A 20577-nucleotide genomic window follows, 5' to 3' on the forward strand; every position below is an offset into this window, starting at 1 on the left:
GAGAAATGCAACAGCAAGTGATTTGGTGGGTAGTGAAATAGCTTCATCTGTAAGAACTCAGGTAACAGGGGGATGCGTGCAGGGACTTAAGCACCACACAAAATTTCAACACACAAGAACAGTATATATGGCACGGAGGATGGAAAGGAAGAAGCAAGATCATCAGGATTCTCAACTGGGAGGAGAAGCTGGTTTTCCAGAATATACCATCAGTTTAACACATCACAGATGTCTGGTATTAAATGACCATTGATGGAACTCCAAAAAAGAGACACCAAACGATTGATAAGGGCAGTACTGTAGCACAGAATTTTGTACACAAAACTCAGCTAAGAAGCGTAGATTTTCAGTAAACTACCATGGCCAGTGGGCAATAATGTTGCTAGTACAACACTTCAAGCTCTTGCAGTAATTGAAGACTAAAGCTTCCTAAAAAATGTAGGACAGGAAAACTGGTAAAAACTGGCTAATTTTTAGGGTTTCATGAGAGGTTGCAAGAGAAGCTTATTGCCCTGCACAATAAAACAAGCAAAATCAAGTGGGTCAAGTTTTGTGCTTAGTCTGTATGGCACTATTCAAAAAAAGCATAAAGCGTGCAAATGAAAAGCTCAAAAAGGATTCTCCTTTTAATAGGTTGTCTATTAAAAGCAGTAAATGCAGAAAATAGAGGTTTATAAATCACTATCTGATTCTGTAAAGTATTTTTTACTTCTTCCATTAAACACAATTGGTAATTTCAGCTTGCTGTTACTTCAAAATTAATTTAATTCATAGTTATTACACAATTTGTACATGCCACTATTTATTATCCTACAAATATACCTAAGTGGCTCCATAAAAGATTCAGACTCTGACTGAAAAAACATTTCCAAACCTACGTTTTAGTTATGGTACGCAGATGATGAATCACAGAGAAAATATCAGTAAGAAGTGGTAAGCATTACAAAGTTACAATTCAGCCCATGAGCGCTCTTGAATGATTAATAAAAGCATACAGCAAGTTCAAATACTGCACTACTAAATTCAGATACAAAACAAGTTTTATAATTGTTAAAAACTGCTGAACAAGAGAAAAGTTAATAATGACAGATTCCAGAAACTTGAAATCACCCAGTGTTTCACTAACTTGTGATGCCTACCTCTGTAATGGCACATTTGGTAAACGTGAACGGGTCCTGCCCTGATCGTCGCCACGGTGAGGAGATACAGATCGTGAACGATGATGTGTTGTTCTTTGCTGTTCTGGCACAGTTAGCGTTGTAGATTTGCTTTCTCTAGTACTAGATCTATAACCTACTGGCAAGAGGGCAACAAAAGGAAATTAGAGAATAAAAGTCTGGGTTTGGAAAGAATTCAGATGGTTAGTCCTTCCAGGAACACACATCTAAACGCTTACACAACTTTCAAGTCGTCATTCAGCTGTTGTGCATCTCGACGTATCATGCAGCCAGGATAAATTACTAGCATTACCTTTAAATGTCTACATGTACAGACACAGAGAAACTGAAATGATTTTCATTATGTACTGAAGATGTAGACGAGAGGACTGAAATAGGTTTCTGACTTGGGGAAGAGTACCCAGAGTAAATTGTATTTCAAAATTGTCATACGGTAGCAAGTATTTGAAAGGAATCCAAGCAATGTAGGTTTACCTCATCTAACAAATGGCATGCTTGTGTACAACAGCACAGACTCACCCAGGACTGCTCATATATAAAGCATCCTTCTGACTCTTGTTTCAGTTAAATACAAAGATGATCTCCTACTGAACTTGGCCAAAGCCACCTACTTTCAAAAATTATGACCATTTAGAGTATATTGTATAGAACATTGGGTGTTGCATACTCTGCGGAACATTTTTTCTGAATACTATGAATAAGCTGCAAGGTTCCTCGTAGTTCATTTTTACATAGGATTTAAAAAAAAAAAAAAAAAGTCAGCAGATTGTTAGTACATTTAAAGTGCTGATATTCCTGTGCCTTTTTCCATGTAGCACACTGTTTGCCTTGTTATACACTTTGAATTCCATCCTAAAACAGACAGTGAAGCTCAATAAGATGAACAGCTTTCAAAAGGTGCCTGTTACCTTTCCAAAAGACCCTAAGGAGATTTGTTCAGGCTTCAATTGCTCAATTCTAGACATTTAAATTAGATTACAAGAAGCCCTTGACAGAAAAATCCCTTAATGACAGAAAGGGTCATCCCTTAATGACTTCACAAATTATTGTTTAGGTTCCAAAATAATAATTTTGCTGCTTCTCTGAATTTGTCTAGCATTGAGTTCCTGTAATGTGTTATTTTGTTCAGCTAAAAAAACAGCCTGTATCAGAAATCTTCTTTCCACGCAGGAAAAGACTATGATTTAGTCACTCAGTCATCAATTGGATAAATTAAAGAAGTTGCACTTCTTAAGGATCTTGTGATAGAGTTTCAAGTTTGGGTATTTTTCATCTTTTGTATAATTTGTATAATTCTTGTAGTTCTCCTCTGATCGTCTATCAAATTGTTATAGCCCTCTTAAAAGTGTAGCCCGTATACAGTCTGTGTTAGTCTTGGTCATGTATTCAATGACACTTGATAACCTGTTTAGCTGCAAGTCTGAACCCTGATCACAAACATCAAGGAAGCATTCATGCTTTTTTCCCAAACTGTGCATCAGTTTACCAGTGTATTCTAATGAACATGTAACTTATTTGAATGCATTATGTCATTATTAGACCTGGAGGACAACACTTCGTTAAAACAGTGATAAGTAATCCTAAAATAATAATATCTTCCACCATAGAACAGATTCATCTCAGTAACACAAAAGTGAGAAATGGGACTTACTAGATGATGCATTTTATCATCCAAGGAACTCTAAGACTGTTTCCCCTGATTATACAGCTTATAATATCACAGCCTCCAGATATGTGTCCACCTTTCATACAGTACCGAACAAACTAGCAGGTTATCCAAAGATAACAGCAGAGCACCTATGTGCTGTAGTATCCTACAGTAGCTTTCAGCCTTGTACCAGCTTTCCAGCAACTTCAGTAAATAAAAAAAGACTGGCTTCAATAAGTTCCTGTCTTTAATATATTTACCACTACAAATATGATAGGGAAGGCAGATAGGAAGGAGACAATGTTGACAAAAAGATGATTAAGACAGTTTTACTACAGACTTTCTGGTTACTGTCAGCTAGAAAACACATGCAGAAAGACTTTTGCGAGTTCTGCTATCATTTTGTCCAACTTCCTCGTCTTCTACTTCATAGTATAGCAGCTGGTGTGAGAACATGGGAAATAGGTTTTTTTCTTCCATTTCTTGAAGCAGAGGGGTGGGATGAGGTTAATAAATCAGGGAACCAAGAAGCACTGTGAGTACTGATAGATTTTAGATTAGAGGGTAGGACTGGGCCCAAAGAAAAGCACTCATAAGAAGAACGTATCACGTAGCTGAGAAACAAACGCCAGGCACAATAATGTTGAGTGCACATGTGCGCTGTCCTCAAACAACACTGGGTTAGTCATGTCAAATAAAAATAATGAATGTACTTTCATATTTAAAATGTGATATTGCTCAGGTTTGGGGAGGGTGGGAGCTATTACTTGAAAACCAGGAAAACATGGAGAAAAAACTTTTGGGAGAGCTCACTTGTAGCTACTAAAGAGAGCTCACTAGAAGCTACAAAACCAGCAAATGATTGCCACTTAAAGAGCACTTTTAATAGCGAAGCCGCACTGAGTACTGACTGCAAAATGGGCCTGTAAAAGTTGATGGCATGCATGAAATTATCTACCCAGGTTTATCAACCTTTTAACAAAGGACGACTCCAATGTTTCACAGCTTTTTAGGTACTCTGATGCTGGAGTACCTTACCTGCCAAAAAAGTGTTTCAGAGTTGTGTAATAAAATTAGAAACATGAGGATCGCCCTGATCTCAGGACAAGGACTGGGTGCAAATTTTGAAGCAAAAAAGGGACTCCCTCAGGCCTTCAATGGAGACTCCCTCATCTCATGTACTAAGGTTGCTGCAGAAAATGTCAGGGGTTTTGTCAGAGGAAGAAAAAAGACTACACATGACAAAAGGTGGTTGTGTTCTGTTTCCCAGGATAGCTAAATCTAAGCTGTATGTGCTAAAAGATATTTCATTTTCCAAACAAGCTTGTTTTAGATAAAATCCTGTCACCTCTATCAGAAGGAATATTAGTTTATATTTACTTAACACTAAAATCAAAGAAATCCAAAACTTCTTTCCAAGCTTTAGGCAACTGTACTGAAATACATATAATTTAAATATAAAAAAAATAAATATACATTTCAGTTTAATATATATTTCTAGAGTGAGTATCTGTAGTCTGCCTAAAAAAATACACCTAGGATTATCCTGTACACTTAAAAATCTCGTACAGAAAGATGATTTTATTCTATATATTCTACATAGCCAAGCTATCCAGGGAACAATATCTGAAACTTGTGCACTGTGTTTACAGAAAGCTTACAGAACAGACGGAGCAACAGTAATTCACATTTATCCTAAGTATTAAGTCAAGTATTGTCAAGTTGGTCAAATTGCATCCACACTTCCATAGTGACCATGACAGTGACAGCAACAGTAACATTTCCTCATATCCTCAAAATACAAAGGCTCTGTGCTCTCCAGAGTGAGCAGAGAAATTGTTTGCATGGACCAGCATGATAGCAGCAATCAAGCTTATGGTAGTTTATGCAGAAGTTTCTCAGTTGCTCATGGGAAACTGTCAGGTGTGACATGAAATGGAAGCTGGATGAATGATGAAAATGGTTCTAGCAAATGATTGATACCAGAATGTTGGGTTGTTTTTTTTTTAAAGACAATACAGACAATGACAAGGTGTTGTGTTGATGTCACCCTGCTGCTACAGGAGGAAAGTAAGTACAATGCAACCATTTATACAAATTGTATGTGATAGAAAAATAAATTGTTCTGAAGAGTTACCCATAGCATAAGCAATACAGCTCATTAAAAATACCCTTTGGGATATTGCCAACTGTATATCAGCTTTTTTTTTTTCTTTTTAATTAAGAAAGTTACTGGGATATTGCCAACTGTGTATCAGCTTTTTTTCTCTTTAATTAAGGAAGTTACTGAAGTTTTGGTTAAAAAGACCTCAAAACATGTCTGGTTTTTATTAAATCCTTTAGTGATCCTTTACTGACCCTTCCTATATACTTAGCATTAATGAGGCCACAGCTGGAGTACTGGGCTCCCCAGTACGAGAGAGACATGGAGTTATGGGTGTGAGTCCAGCTCAGGAGCACAAAGATAATTAAGAGACTGCAGCATCTCTCATACGAGGAGAGGCTAAGAGATTTAAAATAACATTTTCTTCAGGTAAACAGATGTGGGTGTACCACAAAACCCTGTCAAAAATCAATTCTGTTAAAGCTGAGCTTCAAATTAAAGTTACTTTCAGGTGTTGATATAAATGCCTTTTATGATCAGTTCTATGAGCTGATTTTAAAAAAATTATATATATCACTGCAAGATAATAATAATAAATGAGAACAGTACAATTATATGAAAGATAAGACACATTTGTGATATGACAAGGGAAAAATACTTTTCTTAAAATATTCTTGAAGTCATCAAAGTGTCATTATTTTTGATGTAGGAGTGTTTACTTTCATTGACAAGCAGTGATTCTTTGCAGCTGCCAAAACCTCTAGGAAAGTAGTTTTCTCTGTTATTACTAACTGCTAATATTGCATTTGCCTTAAAAATTGGTAAAACATTTGAAATTATAGTTTTAAGGATTTCCACTCTTAGTTAAATTAGCCAAAATATTTTCACCATTCCTTTTTTAGCTTATGGTGGTGACCAAGTGAACTTTTGTGCTTCTACATTTTGCAGTTACGTGTCTGTTTTTTAGAAAATGAGCAATAATCTTTGTGAAAATCTTGAGATATTAAGGCGGCAAAATAACTTCCTTCTCTTCTGAATATTTCAAGAATAAGAATAAATTAACAATTGTAAGAATATACCTTTAATAAAGACAAAGCTGATTTATCATATATAAGCGCCACGGTGCGTAAGACTGGCTAGTAAGTGGTAAAGGGGCTTTAAAGAGAAACATTTTCTTTTGGATCGCATGTTGTAAACTCAGTTTTGATAGTTTTACTTCTGTTGCGAAGGAATATCTTAATCCTAGACTAATCTATTGAAGCCAATAGAGGTTATGCCAAAACGGTCTAAGAGTGCACCTGAGCTGCATCATCAGCCTACATTATGGGGAAACAGGGATCTTGGTTGCTCCCTCCCACACGCACACCTTGCAAGAGAATGTGTGGGAAATCTGGACCAGAGGAGCTGCACTGCACTCTGGTGAGGTTCATGGTGTTGGGGGGCAGGAGGAGGGAAGGGGTAAAGACCCTGCAGCACAACAAGAAACTTGCATGCAACTTAGTTTTAACAGAGGAGACTGTTAGATGGAGAAGATGTTGTACTATTCATTCAGTGCAAATTAAGGTAGCAGTCCAAAGTCTTAGAAGACTTAGCAATGGGATAAGTAAGGAAGGTTGGAAAGGAGGGTAGAAATTCGTATCTGAACTTGGTCTCCAGGCACATTTGTGAATCTGTCCTAAGACTGTCGAGCAACTCAGTAGATGGTGGGACTGGCAACCTTTTCCAGCTCTCACTGCAAAACACATTTTCATATGCTGTCTAGGCTGTCACACATTCGTGGCTGATGACTGAAATTTTCTTTGCCCCTGTGTGCCTAAAGTCTAACCCCCATTTAAGAATTCAGGTTGCACGTGCAAACACCCCCCCCCCACTTACATGTCTCCACTTCGCATAGGAATCACAAACAGATGGACTCCACTTAGAATTGCCAAACAAATGTATCCATTACACTCAAAATAGACACATTTGTGCTTGGTCAGTCCAGAAGGAGTTTCCCCACCAGGCCGTTCAAGTTTCAGTTTAGAGACTCTCAACTCATTGTAAATCCTGTTGCTACAGGTTAAATCTTGCAATTTTCTACAGTGATCAATGAGAAACTTTGGACCCATGCATTCTTCAAAGGCACAGCTGAGCTTGCACAGTCCCAAGAAATTTCCGTAAGAATCAGTTACTCAAGTGCTGACCAGTGAATAGAGTCCAATGCATTCAGCTGAACATTTTTGAACATTTCCTGTCAGATGGAAAATATTTTATTTCAAATGGCAAATGGATGCCTTGAAGAACTGGCAGCTGATAAAAAGCCCCAATTCTTAACACGGTATACTGAAATCTTAAACGTAAGTAAGTCTACACAGATATGCCCGTATCTACGTTGCCAACTAAAAAAATGAAATAATAAACAGGAAAAAATATTTAGAACCTATGATTTATTTTAATTTTAACTATTCACTCTCTTAGCTGATGTAAAAATATCAAGATTAGTCACTTCATTAAAGCAAATATCATTACTAGACATACCTGAACAAATTTCCCTCTTAGTAACTCAGGTGGTAAATGCATTAAAGTAAGGAAGGAACTCAATCAACATTGAAGGAAGGAAAATTTGGCTCGGTAAACATCAAAATGATATTGTGTTAATAGAATAGAATGGTTATATAATGAATAAATAAATTGTCAGATTATTTTAAACACAGGTCAGGAAGATAGAGAGTTTTCCAAATCCCACCGTGATATAATTCAGTGATTTTCATCAGGAGGATCCACAGAAAAACTGATTTAGTGCTGGCAATGACATAGTGACTCTTCAGTTAGTTTGGGACAACTGGGAAACTCATCTGACTTGTGGCAACAGTCAAATAGAAGTAGAAAAATGTGGTATCCAAAATGATCCTTAAGATTTTCAGTATGTAAGGAATGCTGAACTAAAAGTCAAATCACGATAGTCTCTACAAGGATATATTTATGAACATTTAGGGTAATGACAGTTCATGAAGGCTTATGAAAACAATAAAAGATATAGCCATGCTACATGCATCTTAATCTACAGCCATGCATTCTCAACAAAGTCCATGGGAGACTGCATTATATCTAAGTTTCAAGCAAAAAGCAAAATAAATAAAAAAATGCTTGCAATAAACACTGAAATCTTAATTGTTATTTTAAAATGATTTTTTGAATTTAATTTATATTTTAAATAATGCTTAGAACATTACGAAGTAAACAATTAAACAGTTTGAACCATCCAGTGGTTCACATATGAAGAATGATATGTAAAAGAAATATCAATGAATGAATAGTAAAATCTTTTAATTCACCATGATTTAGGACAGGTACCATGGAATAATCAGGAAAACTGTTTTTTTTCACAATGCACTCTCCAAAACCAGTATCCTTAATATTCCGAAATGTTATAAAAAAAAAAAAAAAAAAAAAAATCAAACAAGCAAAAAAGAAGAGGAGGAAGAAAGCAGGACCATGCTGTTCACCCACGCACCTGGAGGAACAACTCCAATACCATCATCAACATCATAATCTGAGATGTCACTATCACTGATTGGCCGAGATCCTGCACAACAGTAAGGTAAACAAATACCTGAACATCTGGTCGTGTTATAAAATGTAAAAAATATGTTCATTTAACGTACTACTGAAATTAAAAAAATGATTTTAAGTCTAAACAATAGAGGAGGAGAACTCAACCCCAGTGACTGACAGTGGTGTTTCACAAGACAGCTGAGCCAATTTAACATCTTACAGCTGCTGCAGCCTCCTTTCCCCTTCTCCTTCCCTCATGTCCTCAGTAATCCTCTACTAGGATAGTTTATCTCACTAAACCAGCAAAAAGTTAACTCAAAGAAGAAGAATACTTTTGTGCTATTTCAGTGAGTAAGCTGAATCAGCTTGCTGAACAGGAAAGGAGAGGTGGCAACATATGGTGAAAGAGGGGAAGAGGAAACAGCACTGCCAGCTTTTAGAAAAATTCAAATCTCTCATAAAAACTAACCTTTAATTTGCTCTCTCTATACATATCCTCATGCAGCAATTACAGCAATATCACATTTTTATAATTCATTCCTGAATGTGCACCAGTTTCCTACGCATTGGCTGGAATGAATGACTTCCATGTTTAAGAAAAAAACCAGAAAAATAGCTTGGAAACGTACTTGAAAATAATCCCCTACATCCTTCGTATTTCTAAATAAATCTTAAATTAATTTAAATGAACAGAGAAGCTACAATATTAAAATATTTCAATACATTCATTATTTTAATATGCCTCATACAAACCTGAAATCAGACTCATCGAAACAACTGTACCTCCCAAATACATGCATACAACTTCTTTTTGTTGCAAAAGCACACTTCTCATCTGATTGTATAATGAGCATATTGGAGGTTACGACTAACTTTACAATGAAAAGTGTTAAGCCTCTTAAGTCTTTAAGGACTTTCTTTTTGTAAATGAAAAGCTTTTAATTATTAAAAAGAAGTATCCAATAATGATGAACTTCAGATTTCTATTTAAAAGGAAATTTATGCAAACAAATGTTTGAACAATTTTCTTTTTTTAGTGAAGACCAAACTAATTCCAACAGGTTTCACATACTTGAAAGTTATGCATCACAGGTGAAAGGCTGCTACGTCATAATGTCATAATTTGTATCTCTCTTCTGCCACACATTTTCGTTATGTTTAAAGACTATGAAATGGAATTTGTATCTTGTATATGAAAGTTAAATATCATTACACCATATCGAGCATTTCTAATTTAAAATTTAAAAGAGATGAACGGAATTTAGACCTACTTTGTAATTTTTTGCTAGTGCTTTCTCCACCATGAACATGTCTTCTTGGCATGAAAGGTGATGGCTGAGGCAGAGGTAGTGAAGATTCATCATGTGTCTGTAGCTTATACCAATGTGGTTCATCATCTAAAAGCGCTGTCTCCAGCTCTATAAGAATCTAGTAGGAAAATTATCAGGTTTTAATTTTACTTTCAAGGCACACACACACAAACACATATATAAAATATATATGCATATGTATTGAAAACCAAACAATGAACTCAGGAGAAATGTGATTGTATGTATCACCTCTCCAAGAAATTCACTCTCTTCTTCTTGTACTCTTGGCTGATCCCATACGGTTATTTCAAGCATTCGTTCTCTAAAATCTCTACGATGTACATGTGAGTAGAGAAAAGTTTGGTTCCATTTTGGCTCTAGACTTTTCTTTACTGTTTTGGTCCTCCTTTTACTCTTATCACTGAAACATAAATATTTGTTGTAAATTGTTTGTAGAGATAAATCACAAAATGCCATCTACTCATCAGCACTTACTGTTTTCATTCTTTCTGATCTGATAATGACTAAAGAGAAAAGTATTTGCTGTACAGTGGATCACATTCATCCAAAAGTCCACAAAGTTAATTTGATACTGACTTGCATGATTCAAGTGCAATTTTTTGTTACAATTAATCCAACAAATTATAAAAAAAGGAATTCTTTACTTCATAAGCATTCATTTAAAAGTTGATTCAATACATGGTAAATTACAACATAATTTTCTAGACTGAAATTCTACTACCTTCTGTCTGGAAGAAAATACATTTTTACATAGGGATTCCTGGGGCGTCCATCTACTCTTGGTGGCAAATCTGTTGCTTGCAGAACATTTACTATTAACTGATGTCCCACTTTGTCGTACCACAGTTTAACCTACAAGAATCAAGTTACCAGAAAACATTACTGAAAGTGGAGAAAACCCAAAATTTTCACACTGCATCACATTAACTCCAATGCAAAAGTAACTATTGGTTTTTTCGAGAGACAATGAGATATATGTTATTTCAAATCCCCTAATATTTAATTAAGTTAGATGGAAGAGATGATGGTATATACCAAAGACTTTTCTGTTTGCCACAGCTGAATAAAATGGTAGTGCCTGATTATACTTACATTGTTTATTGTACTCACTGCATAATCTTGCATCTGAGTGCATTTAAACCAGCATATGTCTTAGCTCTGCACCTTAAAAGCTACATTCAAATAGGAAGCCCCGACTGCAACTAAACTTGAGGCATAGCTGAAATCTATCTACTCTGATTTGTCACCTTGCAGATGTTCTTATGGAAAGTACAATATAGAGCTAAATAATTTCTTAAGAGAATCCTAACATTATGAATTTTTTGAGCCTGCTGTATACTTGGAAATTAATATGATCAATATAAAAAAATATAAGAATGTTCAAAAAGTCTAAGTACTCACAGTATATTTAATAAGCACAGCTTCAATTAGTATTACAGACAGTTTCAGGATGTAGTGTGCATATAAATTACAATGCATTGCTGAACAGTGTAACTCTTAACAAATATACAGCTCTTTAAATGGTCCCATAAAAAAGATAAAGTGATACTATGCTTATCTGCGGACTACTGGAATGTACAGAAGAGACACCATTTTCAGTGCACAGGGTACAGGATGACAAGTTACAAGGCACTTTTATGGGCTCCCCTCAATGTAAATTCTTGCACTTTCTGCTGTATTAAGACAACAATTCTTTACCTCTGCTGCGATTACAGTGATGGTTTGTGAGTGTGTACAGAGGGTCTTAAAAACATTGGAAAGATGTTAGTCTTTACCAACAACAGATCTTTCTCTTGACCTCCCAACAGACCCTGGGAATGTGGAGTGCTGAGGGACCAGCACTTCGTAGATTTTCATTAACAACTTAGGAAAAAAAAAATATGCTCACAGAAAGCTGCCCTGGTAGGACTTGTGGTGCATCCCGTAGGGCTCCAGGGCTGGTCGGAGATATAACAGAAATAGAAGGCCTTTCCATCTTCTGAGATTCAAAAGAACTCGAACCTAAAAATACATGAGAAACACATGAACTTTCCATCCAAAATGTTGAAGCAAATTTGGATAACTTATGAATTGCTTTTTCTTTGAATTGCATAAAGTTTGTATTTATACACAGTATAACTGGATTAATATACAGAAAGATTTTAAACTGATGTATATAGCATGGTGAAAAAGACTGCCTGGATACCCTTAGCCCATATTAAACCTGCCATTTTTTGGTTTATTTCAAATAACATATAAAAAAGTGCTCCTCATATAGGAGTGATAAAGCATACCAAGTGTTTCAAATAAAATATTGTCCTCTGACAGAATTACACATTCTCCCTTCCAACCCAAACTATTCTATGATCTCAAATCTTTGACGAATAAACCCACATCTGTTGTATGGATTATACTCCTGGTAGCCTCTGAAATTTTAACTCCCAAGGAACTGGCACACAGTAAGGTATGCAGGACATGCGTCTGGCATGGAGGATGCTCCGGCGCCTGCAGGATATCAGCAGTTCTCCACCAGCGAAGCAGAGCCCTCACAAATGAGATGAGCTCGTGACGGGTGTAACAGCACTCGGTGGCCCCACAGGACCCTGTCCCAGGGAAGGTTTCTGGTTGCATCTCAGGCAAGGCTCAGCTGAGAAAAGACTGGGAGCCGTATCCCTCACACGCTCCAGCTGACACTCTTCAAATGGGACAGTTCAAACGAAAACCATTCTTTTGAAGCATGATACACAAAAAGTTCACCTAACCAATTCTGCCTTGTTAAGAAAAAGAGAAGCAAGAACTCTGGACTTAGGCTGGATGGTGCAGGAGATGGAATTCTGACACCATTTGACCTTTGATAATCCCTTATACCTGTTTTCTCTCTTATGTTAGGGCAAGTAAATGTCTGTTTTGGGCCACAGCATGTATACCAGTATGGTTCTAACAACACAAGATATAGAAGAAAACAATAAAAACCTGCTAACATTTGAAATCTGTATAGCTTTAATCGAATCTATATTGCTTCAAATTTAACACACATGACCAAAACCCAGTGAATTTTGTCATACAGAAACCTCGGAGCCAATGCAGTCTCCCAGTGCTCATCTTTCAGAAAATTCATAGCTGAAATGATTGTACTGGATACAAGACCATGCTTAGTGGAAGGAATGAGGTGTGTACTCACTAGACTCTAACGGGGGGTGAGAAGTCTCGGGAATCCGTGGAATATCACTAAAACGTGAATATACACATAGTAATTAGAAACAACAGAGATGACCTTCTTCTGTGACAAATACGTTTCTGTGACACATTTCTAGAAATATGGATCTGTTTCTGTTCTAATGGGTTACAAGGAAAGAAACACATATTTTCCACTAGCATTCATGAAAATCTTACTAATGCAAACTACTTCTTTCAAGTTAAGGAACTAGCAGACATAACAATATGAGCACTACAGTGTTCATATTGTGGATGGATTCCACAATATTTTTACAACCAGAATAAAGTTAGTGAGCTTTTAGGAAGTGAAAGGTGGCAAAAGGTAGTACAGCTACGGATGTTCAACTATTTTGGGGAGGAAGAAAAATCAAAAAAATAAGATATAGATTAACTCACTAGTAATTTTTATATAAACGTCTCAAGGAGTTCACGGAATGAAACTGATGAAAATGTCTTATAATAATAAAAAGAAAAAGCAAATTATATTAGCAATGTTAAACAAACAAAAGAATAATGCATTTCTTCAAAGGCTAAAAAAAAAAAATAAAATCAAACCATATTACAATTGGGTATGGACATTTTTCGACATACACATACCCAGCACATATAGAGGTATATGCAAAATCAAACTGGTTAAGTCCACACACATCTATCAAAATTTTGCCATCAACAAATTTACTCTTCCATCAAAATCTGGATGATGCTAGCTCCTTACTCTCCTCTGTTCTCGGCAATCATTGAAAATACATTGCAAGAGCAACAGAAACAACTGTTATTGTACAAATGTTAGCACAGAAGCAGAGCAGGAAAATGGAAACCAAGTTCTTCATTGAATTACTTGAAAATATTTTTATCTATACAAAATAATCCAAAATTGGGACTACAATAACATTTGTGAAGAACATTTACAGGATTTTAAGTCTAAAGCTGAGCATTTTAAAGGTATTCAGGCACTTCTCTGTTCAGTGAACCACTATCTTACTGACTTGGAAGTCAATAAAACTAAGACTTCTAGGTATATAAAAGTCACTTATGAAAAAGAAACAGACAGTTAAGTCAGAAAAGAAATGTAACAGTGCCCAATCAGATAGTCTTAAATTTGCTTTTCATGTCCTGCAATTTAAACTTCTGGTGCCTGTGTTTTAAAAAAGCCTATTTCAGCTCCACGTTAATGTCTCACATCAGCTTACATCTCACATCACTAAACAAGAACGTGCTTCTCTTTGCCTTGACTTTGTAATTCGAGAGTAATGTGGTTTCCTCAGACTCATGGAAATATAACTGCTTTACGCATTCTTGACACGGCATAGAAGTAATTTACAAACATATAAACAGATTAACGACCTGTGGCACAGCAGGGCTGCTGTGCAGACTTCTGCCTCTTAACATTTTCTCTCTTTCAAAGGCAGACTTTCCAGGGCAATTCTCAGCAGTCTGAAATATTTACTTACCATATTTAAACTGATTTTTCTGCTCAATACAACATTAAGTTTATAATGATAACTTGTGCTAGAATATGAACACTCTCATCTGCAGTATAGCATTGTTCGTAATAACATCACACTTAGGATAGCTAAACGAAGGCTCCTATGTGCAAGGAGTGTTTCAACATGGGAAGTGCAACCTACACTGTCAAGTTTCATAATCCCTGGGTGGGTGAAGACAGACACTAAAATGAATTTGGTTTGGATTTTTCTCTAAAGCCTAAAAATAAAAGTCAAATTACATATATAAGCACTCAAGAACTGATTTATACTTACACTGAGGCACCATCGTGCTATTAGACCAACACAGAAAAGTCTAATAATGAATCAAGATGAGAATCAGATCCACACAGTTTACAAGAGGAAAAACAGACACTGGAATGAAGACACCACATCATGAAAAAAAATGGTCAAGTTGAGAGTATTTTCCTCACTTAGAGCTGGCAACATAAAAGTCCTCACCAGGTAAAGGTAAATGACAAAAATAATCAGATCTTTCTCAAGACTTTATGAATCAGACAGGAAAGAACTGAAAGTACAATTTTTTTAAATGTATTTTTCTAAACTCCTTGTAATTCATATGAAAAACCAACAGGAACAGTGGAGGCTAGAACATAAATTCCAACTCTAGACAAAATGCATGTTTGCAATAGAAATGTTATTTGAAATCTCTAAAACTTTATAATACAATGGACAGCTTTTTAAAAAATATATATATATAATTTGTATATATAAATATATATATTTATATATATTTTATATATACATAATGCATGTGTCTGTATGTGTGTATATGTGTGCATATACATATATAAATTATTCCTAAGGAAATCACATGTGTAATATATTTATTTTTAAGTACAGCTCCACACCACATTGCAAGACACAAAAATAAAAGAAAGAAATAAATTCAGTATGCAATATGGTACCGATCACCAAACTCATGGCAGAGTATTCTAACAAGTTCTCTAACAGTTCTGCTTTCTGCTATTGATTTCAACATGTACATGAAGTAATCTAAAGCTATACTTCTGTCTATGCGTGAATTTCTTACAAATTCAATAATCCAGTTTACATAGTCATTTCTTAAATATTACATGCACACAAGAAAAACAACTGGTGTACTAGACTTTATCAAAAGTATGAGTGGTATTTTTTTAAAATGTTGGCATTTTAATTAAAGAATGAAAATTCTAAAAAGAAACTATAATCTAAAACTTGTTACGTAAGAAAACTAGTCTTATCTAGCCTGCTTTTATTTTTGGATTGCAGAAAGCATTCTAACACTCTGATTTACAAAAAAGCTCTTCAGAAGAAATAGTAGCTCATGACTTAAAATGTTCAAAACTAGACTAGACAAAGCAAATGGTAAAAACAAAGTAAGAAGTTGCACAACCACTTATTTAAAATAGTAACAAAATTTCACTCCCCTTTCGGAGCAACGTGAAGGTCAGAAAAGTAACGTCAGACACACATCCAGTAAAGAGCTGCCGACATCAAACTTTGTCTTTCTATCTCTGCCTTGGAAGGCAAAGGTATTTTGTGGTCATATGTCATGTTACATATGATTATCTTATGTCTGATTCTTCCACACCTCAATGAATACGTAAATTAAACCAAACTATACCTTAGGTTGAGACTCCTCTGTGCAGATATATGGTTTGTGAGGATCACTATTTTGTAAAACACAGGAACAGCTATCATTTCCCTGAGGTCTATAGTCAAGAGCTTGATCACTGAAGACAAACCAAATTCATCTGTGGCTGCAACCCACACTTTTTTTAGATTGCTCTAGGGACAGAAGCATAGTCCTCTACACCCTACAGAGTTTTCAGTTTCTGAGTACCTGTCCCCAGTGCTCAACCTTCTATTTCCAAAAGCATTCCTTCCCATCGGAACCTGTAAATCAAGCTGCAGTTTGCACTAATTGCAGTACTTGAGCGACTCTCTGGAATTCAGTACTGCCTGGTTTGTGATGGAGGTTCAACCTCCTTGTGAGGACCTAGAGCACAGCAGCAGTCCCTGCACAGAGGAGCTGAATCACACCAGAGAAACAACAATTTTGGCAATATTATCTGTGGAAACCCAAGCAAAGATAGCTAGCATCTAACAAAGAAAACAGAGACAAATGAAAAAAGATTTTTTTTACCTGTGCTATCCCATAGAGCTCACCCCAGCACACAAGAGACGGTGAGTTAGTTACCGTGCCAGGTTTCTTCTCCAAAAAGAATACTGCCAGAGGATTTTCTATGCTGCCCTACGTTAACCACCTCTCACGTTGTATGCATATTCATAGGTAATTCTTCCCCTCATATTCAGATAGCCAACCCATTAATTCTACTTTTTATAGGTTTCTTATCTACCTTGTGTTGCAATCACTAGCATTAGCGTCAATTAGTTTCTATGGAGTTTTCACCGTACTGTTGTGGTTATACTGTTTATTGTTGCTATGCCTTCATCTGCTAATAGTGTTACATGTTTCACATTTTTCTCTAATAAACATCCTACAATTATCCATTACTCAAAATTACGTTTTCTGGTAGACACACAAATCCAAATTTACACGACTGAGCAAATTGTTTAGCCATCATTTTTGTAACTGGCAGTCTAATTTGTGGGCTTACAATCATCCCATTATTCACTTATGCCAAACTGTGTCATATTTGGGCTTTTTAGACCTAATATGCCAGGACTTTTTAAATCAAGACCATTAAAAGTGATGGTACATTATTTGCATTATTAATACTGAGAGATGAAAACACGTAAATTATGCAGACGAAATATCATTTTTCAGGTCTTTCGGGAACCTATTTCCTCACAGGAATTTTAGGTGTAATGGATTACCACTTAATGCTGTATCAAGCAGCTTCAATTTTGCTGAGTCAGCACCTAAAGTAGACACAAAACTTTGATAGACTAGATTTGTTGGATCAAATAAAATTTGCTGTCATGAATTTGAAACAATCACATAGTTTGGATAACAAGACAAGGAGAAGCTGGGGGCAGGGGGAAAGTAATCTGTTAATGCAAGCAAACCATTTCCCATTATGTAACAAAATTTACATAGATTATAATTATTTTTTAAAAAAAAGAGAAGAAAAAATAAAAAGGAGAATCCTGTGTAGTACGTTCTTTTTTGTTAACGAATACCAGGATTTCCTTCATTGTACAATGTCTGATACTTTTTGTTCTTTTAAGATGACAGACAGGTAAATCCCAGTCTGATACAAAACAACAGGACTTTGATTCATTACTGCTGGAAAAAGGAAATATCTTTAAATTTCAAAGTTACATGCTCTAGTCACTTTGGGATGTTTATTAGCTCTTCGCAGAAAAAAAACCCAAAACCAAACAATCCTCAAAGAAAAAAACACAAACAAAAAAAAAATATCAATCAAGACACAACTCTACAAGAATAGTGCTATTATAGTATGTAAAAACCTCCATGCCAAGACTCTATTTATCTCAAAATAAAAGCACAACCTTACGTGCTCTATTTTTGCCTATGTCTGGAAAAAATACGCATGGGTCATCCAAAGCAAAACTTTACATTTTACTGGTACTATTTCTGGGTGCACTTTTTCCAGTGTAAAATTCACTGCTCAGATTCAGACATTCTTTGATTTTGAATGCAATTCATGTTCTGTGCCTCAGTTCAACAGTTGCAGTATTTTCTCTTGATTTTTCTTCAAGAATATGTCACTGGAATGTGGTCACCTTGTACTTCACTTTTTGAAGCTATTAGATTTGCCAAATCCATAAACTAAAAGAATTCAAATGGTTTAATAATGAAGTTATCATGAAAGTTTGAGGATGCATGACGTTTGCAAACATACTGATAGCAATAAATATACCTAAAGCTCATTACTTAAAATACTAATCTAGCACTTTCCTTTTACATCAGTTGTACAAATCAATTTTCAGATTTTCTTCAACTGAGACATGGAGTTCAAATCAGGTCCAGTACCAACATATTTCTTTTCTGCTGATTTAGACATATAAACTAGACTTCCAAAAATCTCCTTATGGCATTTTATTTTTAATTACAAAGACATAGGACTGAATTTGCAACTTTCAGTCAGGAATGTCTCCTAATTTATCTGACTAAAGAATGTAAAATGAGGTTTCTACTCCCCCACAGTCTCCATCTGGATGGTAATTTTAGCCTTTAACAACCACTATTATTGCATCAAGCTTTCATTTTCCATTAGAAGGTGAAACTCATAACTGGAATTAGCAACAAATGTCAATTTTATTTAAGTACTTTTAATAGTGATTACCATTAAAAAGGCAGAACTCATTTGCAAAATATAGCTACACTTGCACAGTATAGACAAAGCCAAAAATCAAAAGCTGATGTGAAATAAATGTAGAAGAATGTTTTAGTCAGAAAATTAACCATGTTTTTTTGTTTCTAAAGGTGAAAACTTATATTTGAGACAGATAAAAATTAGGATGAAAACTAGCAAATTCAAAATGAAATAATCATGCATTCATAAGGAGGAAACAGTTTACCATCTACCTACAGGACAGTGGTATTTAGAGACTTACAGTGAGTGCACATGAAATCTGGGAAGATGACAAACTACAGAGAGATTTAAATCCTTTTAATTTTTTTTTTAAACTAGCCAAGAGTCACTTTTTACTGTTAATCATGTGACTCTGTTCTGCAATACAAATGTGAATTGACAATGTATGATGCATATTCAATCCTGTAAGACTTAGCTCAAAACAGTCCCAACAGAGTCACGTTCGGGGAAGGAGTGTAGAATATCACTGAAACAACTGTGACAAATGCAGGGCCAACGGCACTAATCTTATCAATTGAAACAGATTTTATGATCTTTCTAAGGTTTATTTGGGAAATCAAGAATAGAAGAATTGTTATCACAAAACCCCAAACCTGGATTTATAATAAATAAAAATTAAGATTATAAACATAACAAGTTAATGAGAATTTTTGATGAAACTTTTTGTTTCCACTTTTGATTTTGATGACAGTATCATTTAACACTACATATAGTTTTTTCAGTGAATAGTTTTGGTTCTCCTTTTTTTAGCTTTTAAAGAAGGCCTATTTAAAATCCTACTAGCATTGACTTATTAAAATTGTGCAATGCTCCACGTTTGCTGATGCTTCCTTCTACTCATGAAAACTTGCATAAGTTATTCTGATTTAGTGAAGCTAAAAGCCTGAAAACCAGATTTTTCTCATGCACAGGTCCACTTGATACACCAATTTAGCTTTGCCACTTGGCAAAAACCTTGTGAGTACTTTGACCTTACGGAAAACAACATTTATACATATATATCACTGCAAAGATCCAAGATTGTAAATGGCAGTGAAGAAAATGGAATATACAGCATGTCAATAATAGAAAGTGAATCATATTCCATTATTAAGAGATAAAAAATAATGAACTCACAAATAGTCCCTTTAAAAGTCCCATTAGTAGAAGTAATAACTGTACTTAAGAAGCAAGTCTTTAGCCTTACCCAATAGGCCTTGAAACAATAATTTCAACTTGAGGTTCTGATTTTGATTCTAAAATAATGTTGTAAACTTCTTCATTTGTAGCTCCAGGCAAGGGTTTACCATTCCATTCTAGAACTTCGTCCCCTTGAATTTAAAAAGAAGTTTATCTCATTTCCATATTCTTTTACAAAGACGTGCAAAACATTTATGAAATCTATATAACCAAGTAACATTGCCCAAAATCAATTAAAAAGCTGTGCTGAAACCCAAAAAAGGTTTCTGAGACACTATGAAGGCTCCTTTCTCAGAACACAGCTACAATTCGTACACACAAAACATATTAAAGAAACCACTTGTGGAAACATATTAAGTATTTCCAAAATAATACAGGACCTGTTATTGCGCTATGAAATGAAAGAGTCCTTTTAAAAAAAACTTTTATTAACTAGCAGTTAATAAGCTTTGAAAGCAGCTTAATCTTCAAAAATGAAAAATATAAATACCTACTGTTAAGCCTTTCAAAATCATGACATTTTATTACAATTTATACACTGTGCATTTCAATTTCTCTACAAAAAGGACAGTCTTCATTGTCTGTGTCAAACAAACCAAAAAGAAAAGCAAGGA

General features: G+C 35.2%; 1 protein-coding gene across 1 annotated transcript in view; it reads right to left on the minus strand.

Moving 5' to 3' along the window:
* RIMS1 (regulating synaptic membrane exocytosis 1) overlaps positions 1-20577 on the minus strand; it is a 342135-nt gene that overhangs the window by 124283 nt on the left and 197275 nt on the right. Inside the window, 9 exon segments of the mRNA XM_030034563.2 lie at positions 1140-1293; positions 8424-8495; positions 9736-9892; positions 10024-10195; positions 10517-10647; positions 11684-11796; positions 12956-13002; positions 13387-13443; positions 19971-20094. Coding sequence (XP_029890423.1) covers positions 1140-1293; positions 8424-8495; positions 9736-9892; positions 10024-10195; positions 10517-10647; positions 11684-11796; positions 12956-13002; positions 13387-13443; positions 19971-20094 — 1027 coding nt within the window.

Source organism: Aquila chrysaetos, chromosome 2, assembly GCF_900496995.4.
Source record: "Aquila chrysaetos chrysaetos chromosome 2, bAquChr1.4, whole genome shotgun sequence".
Classification (NCBI taxonomy): Eukaryota; Metazoa; Chordata; class Aves; order Accipitriformes; family Accipitridae; genus Aquila; species Aquila chrysaetos.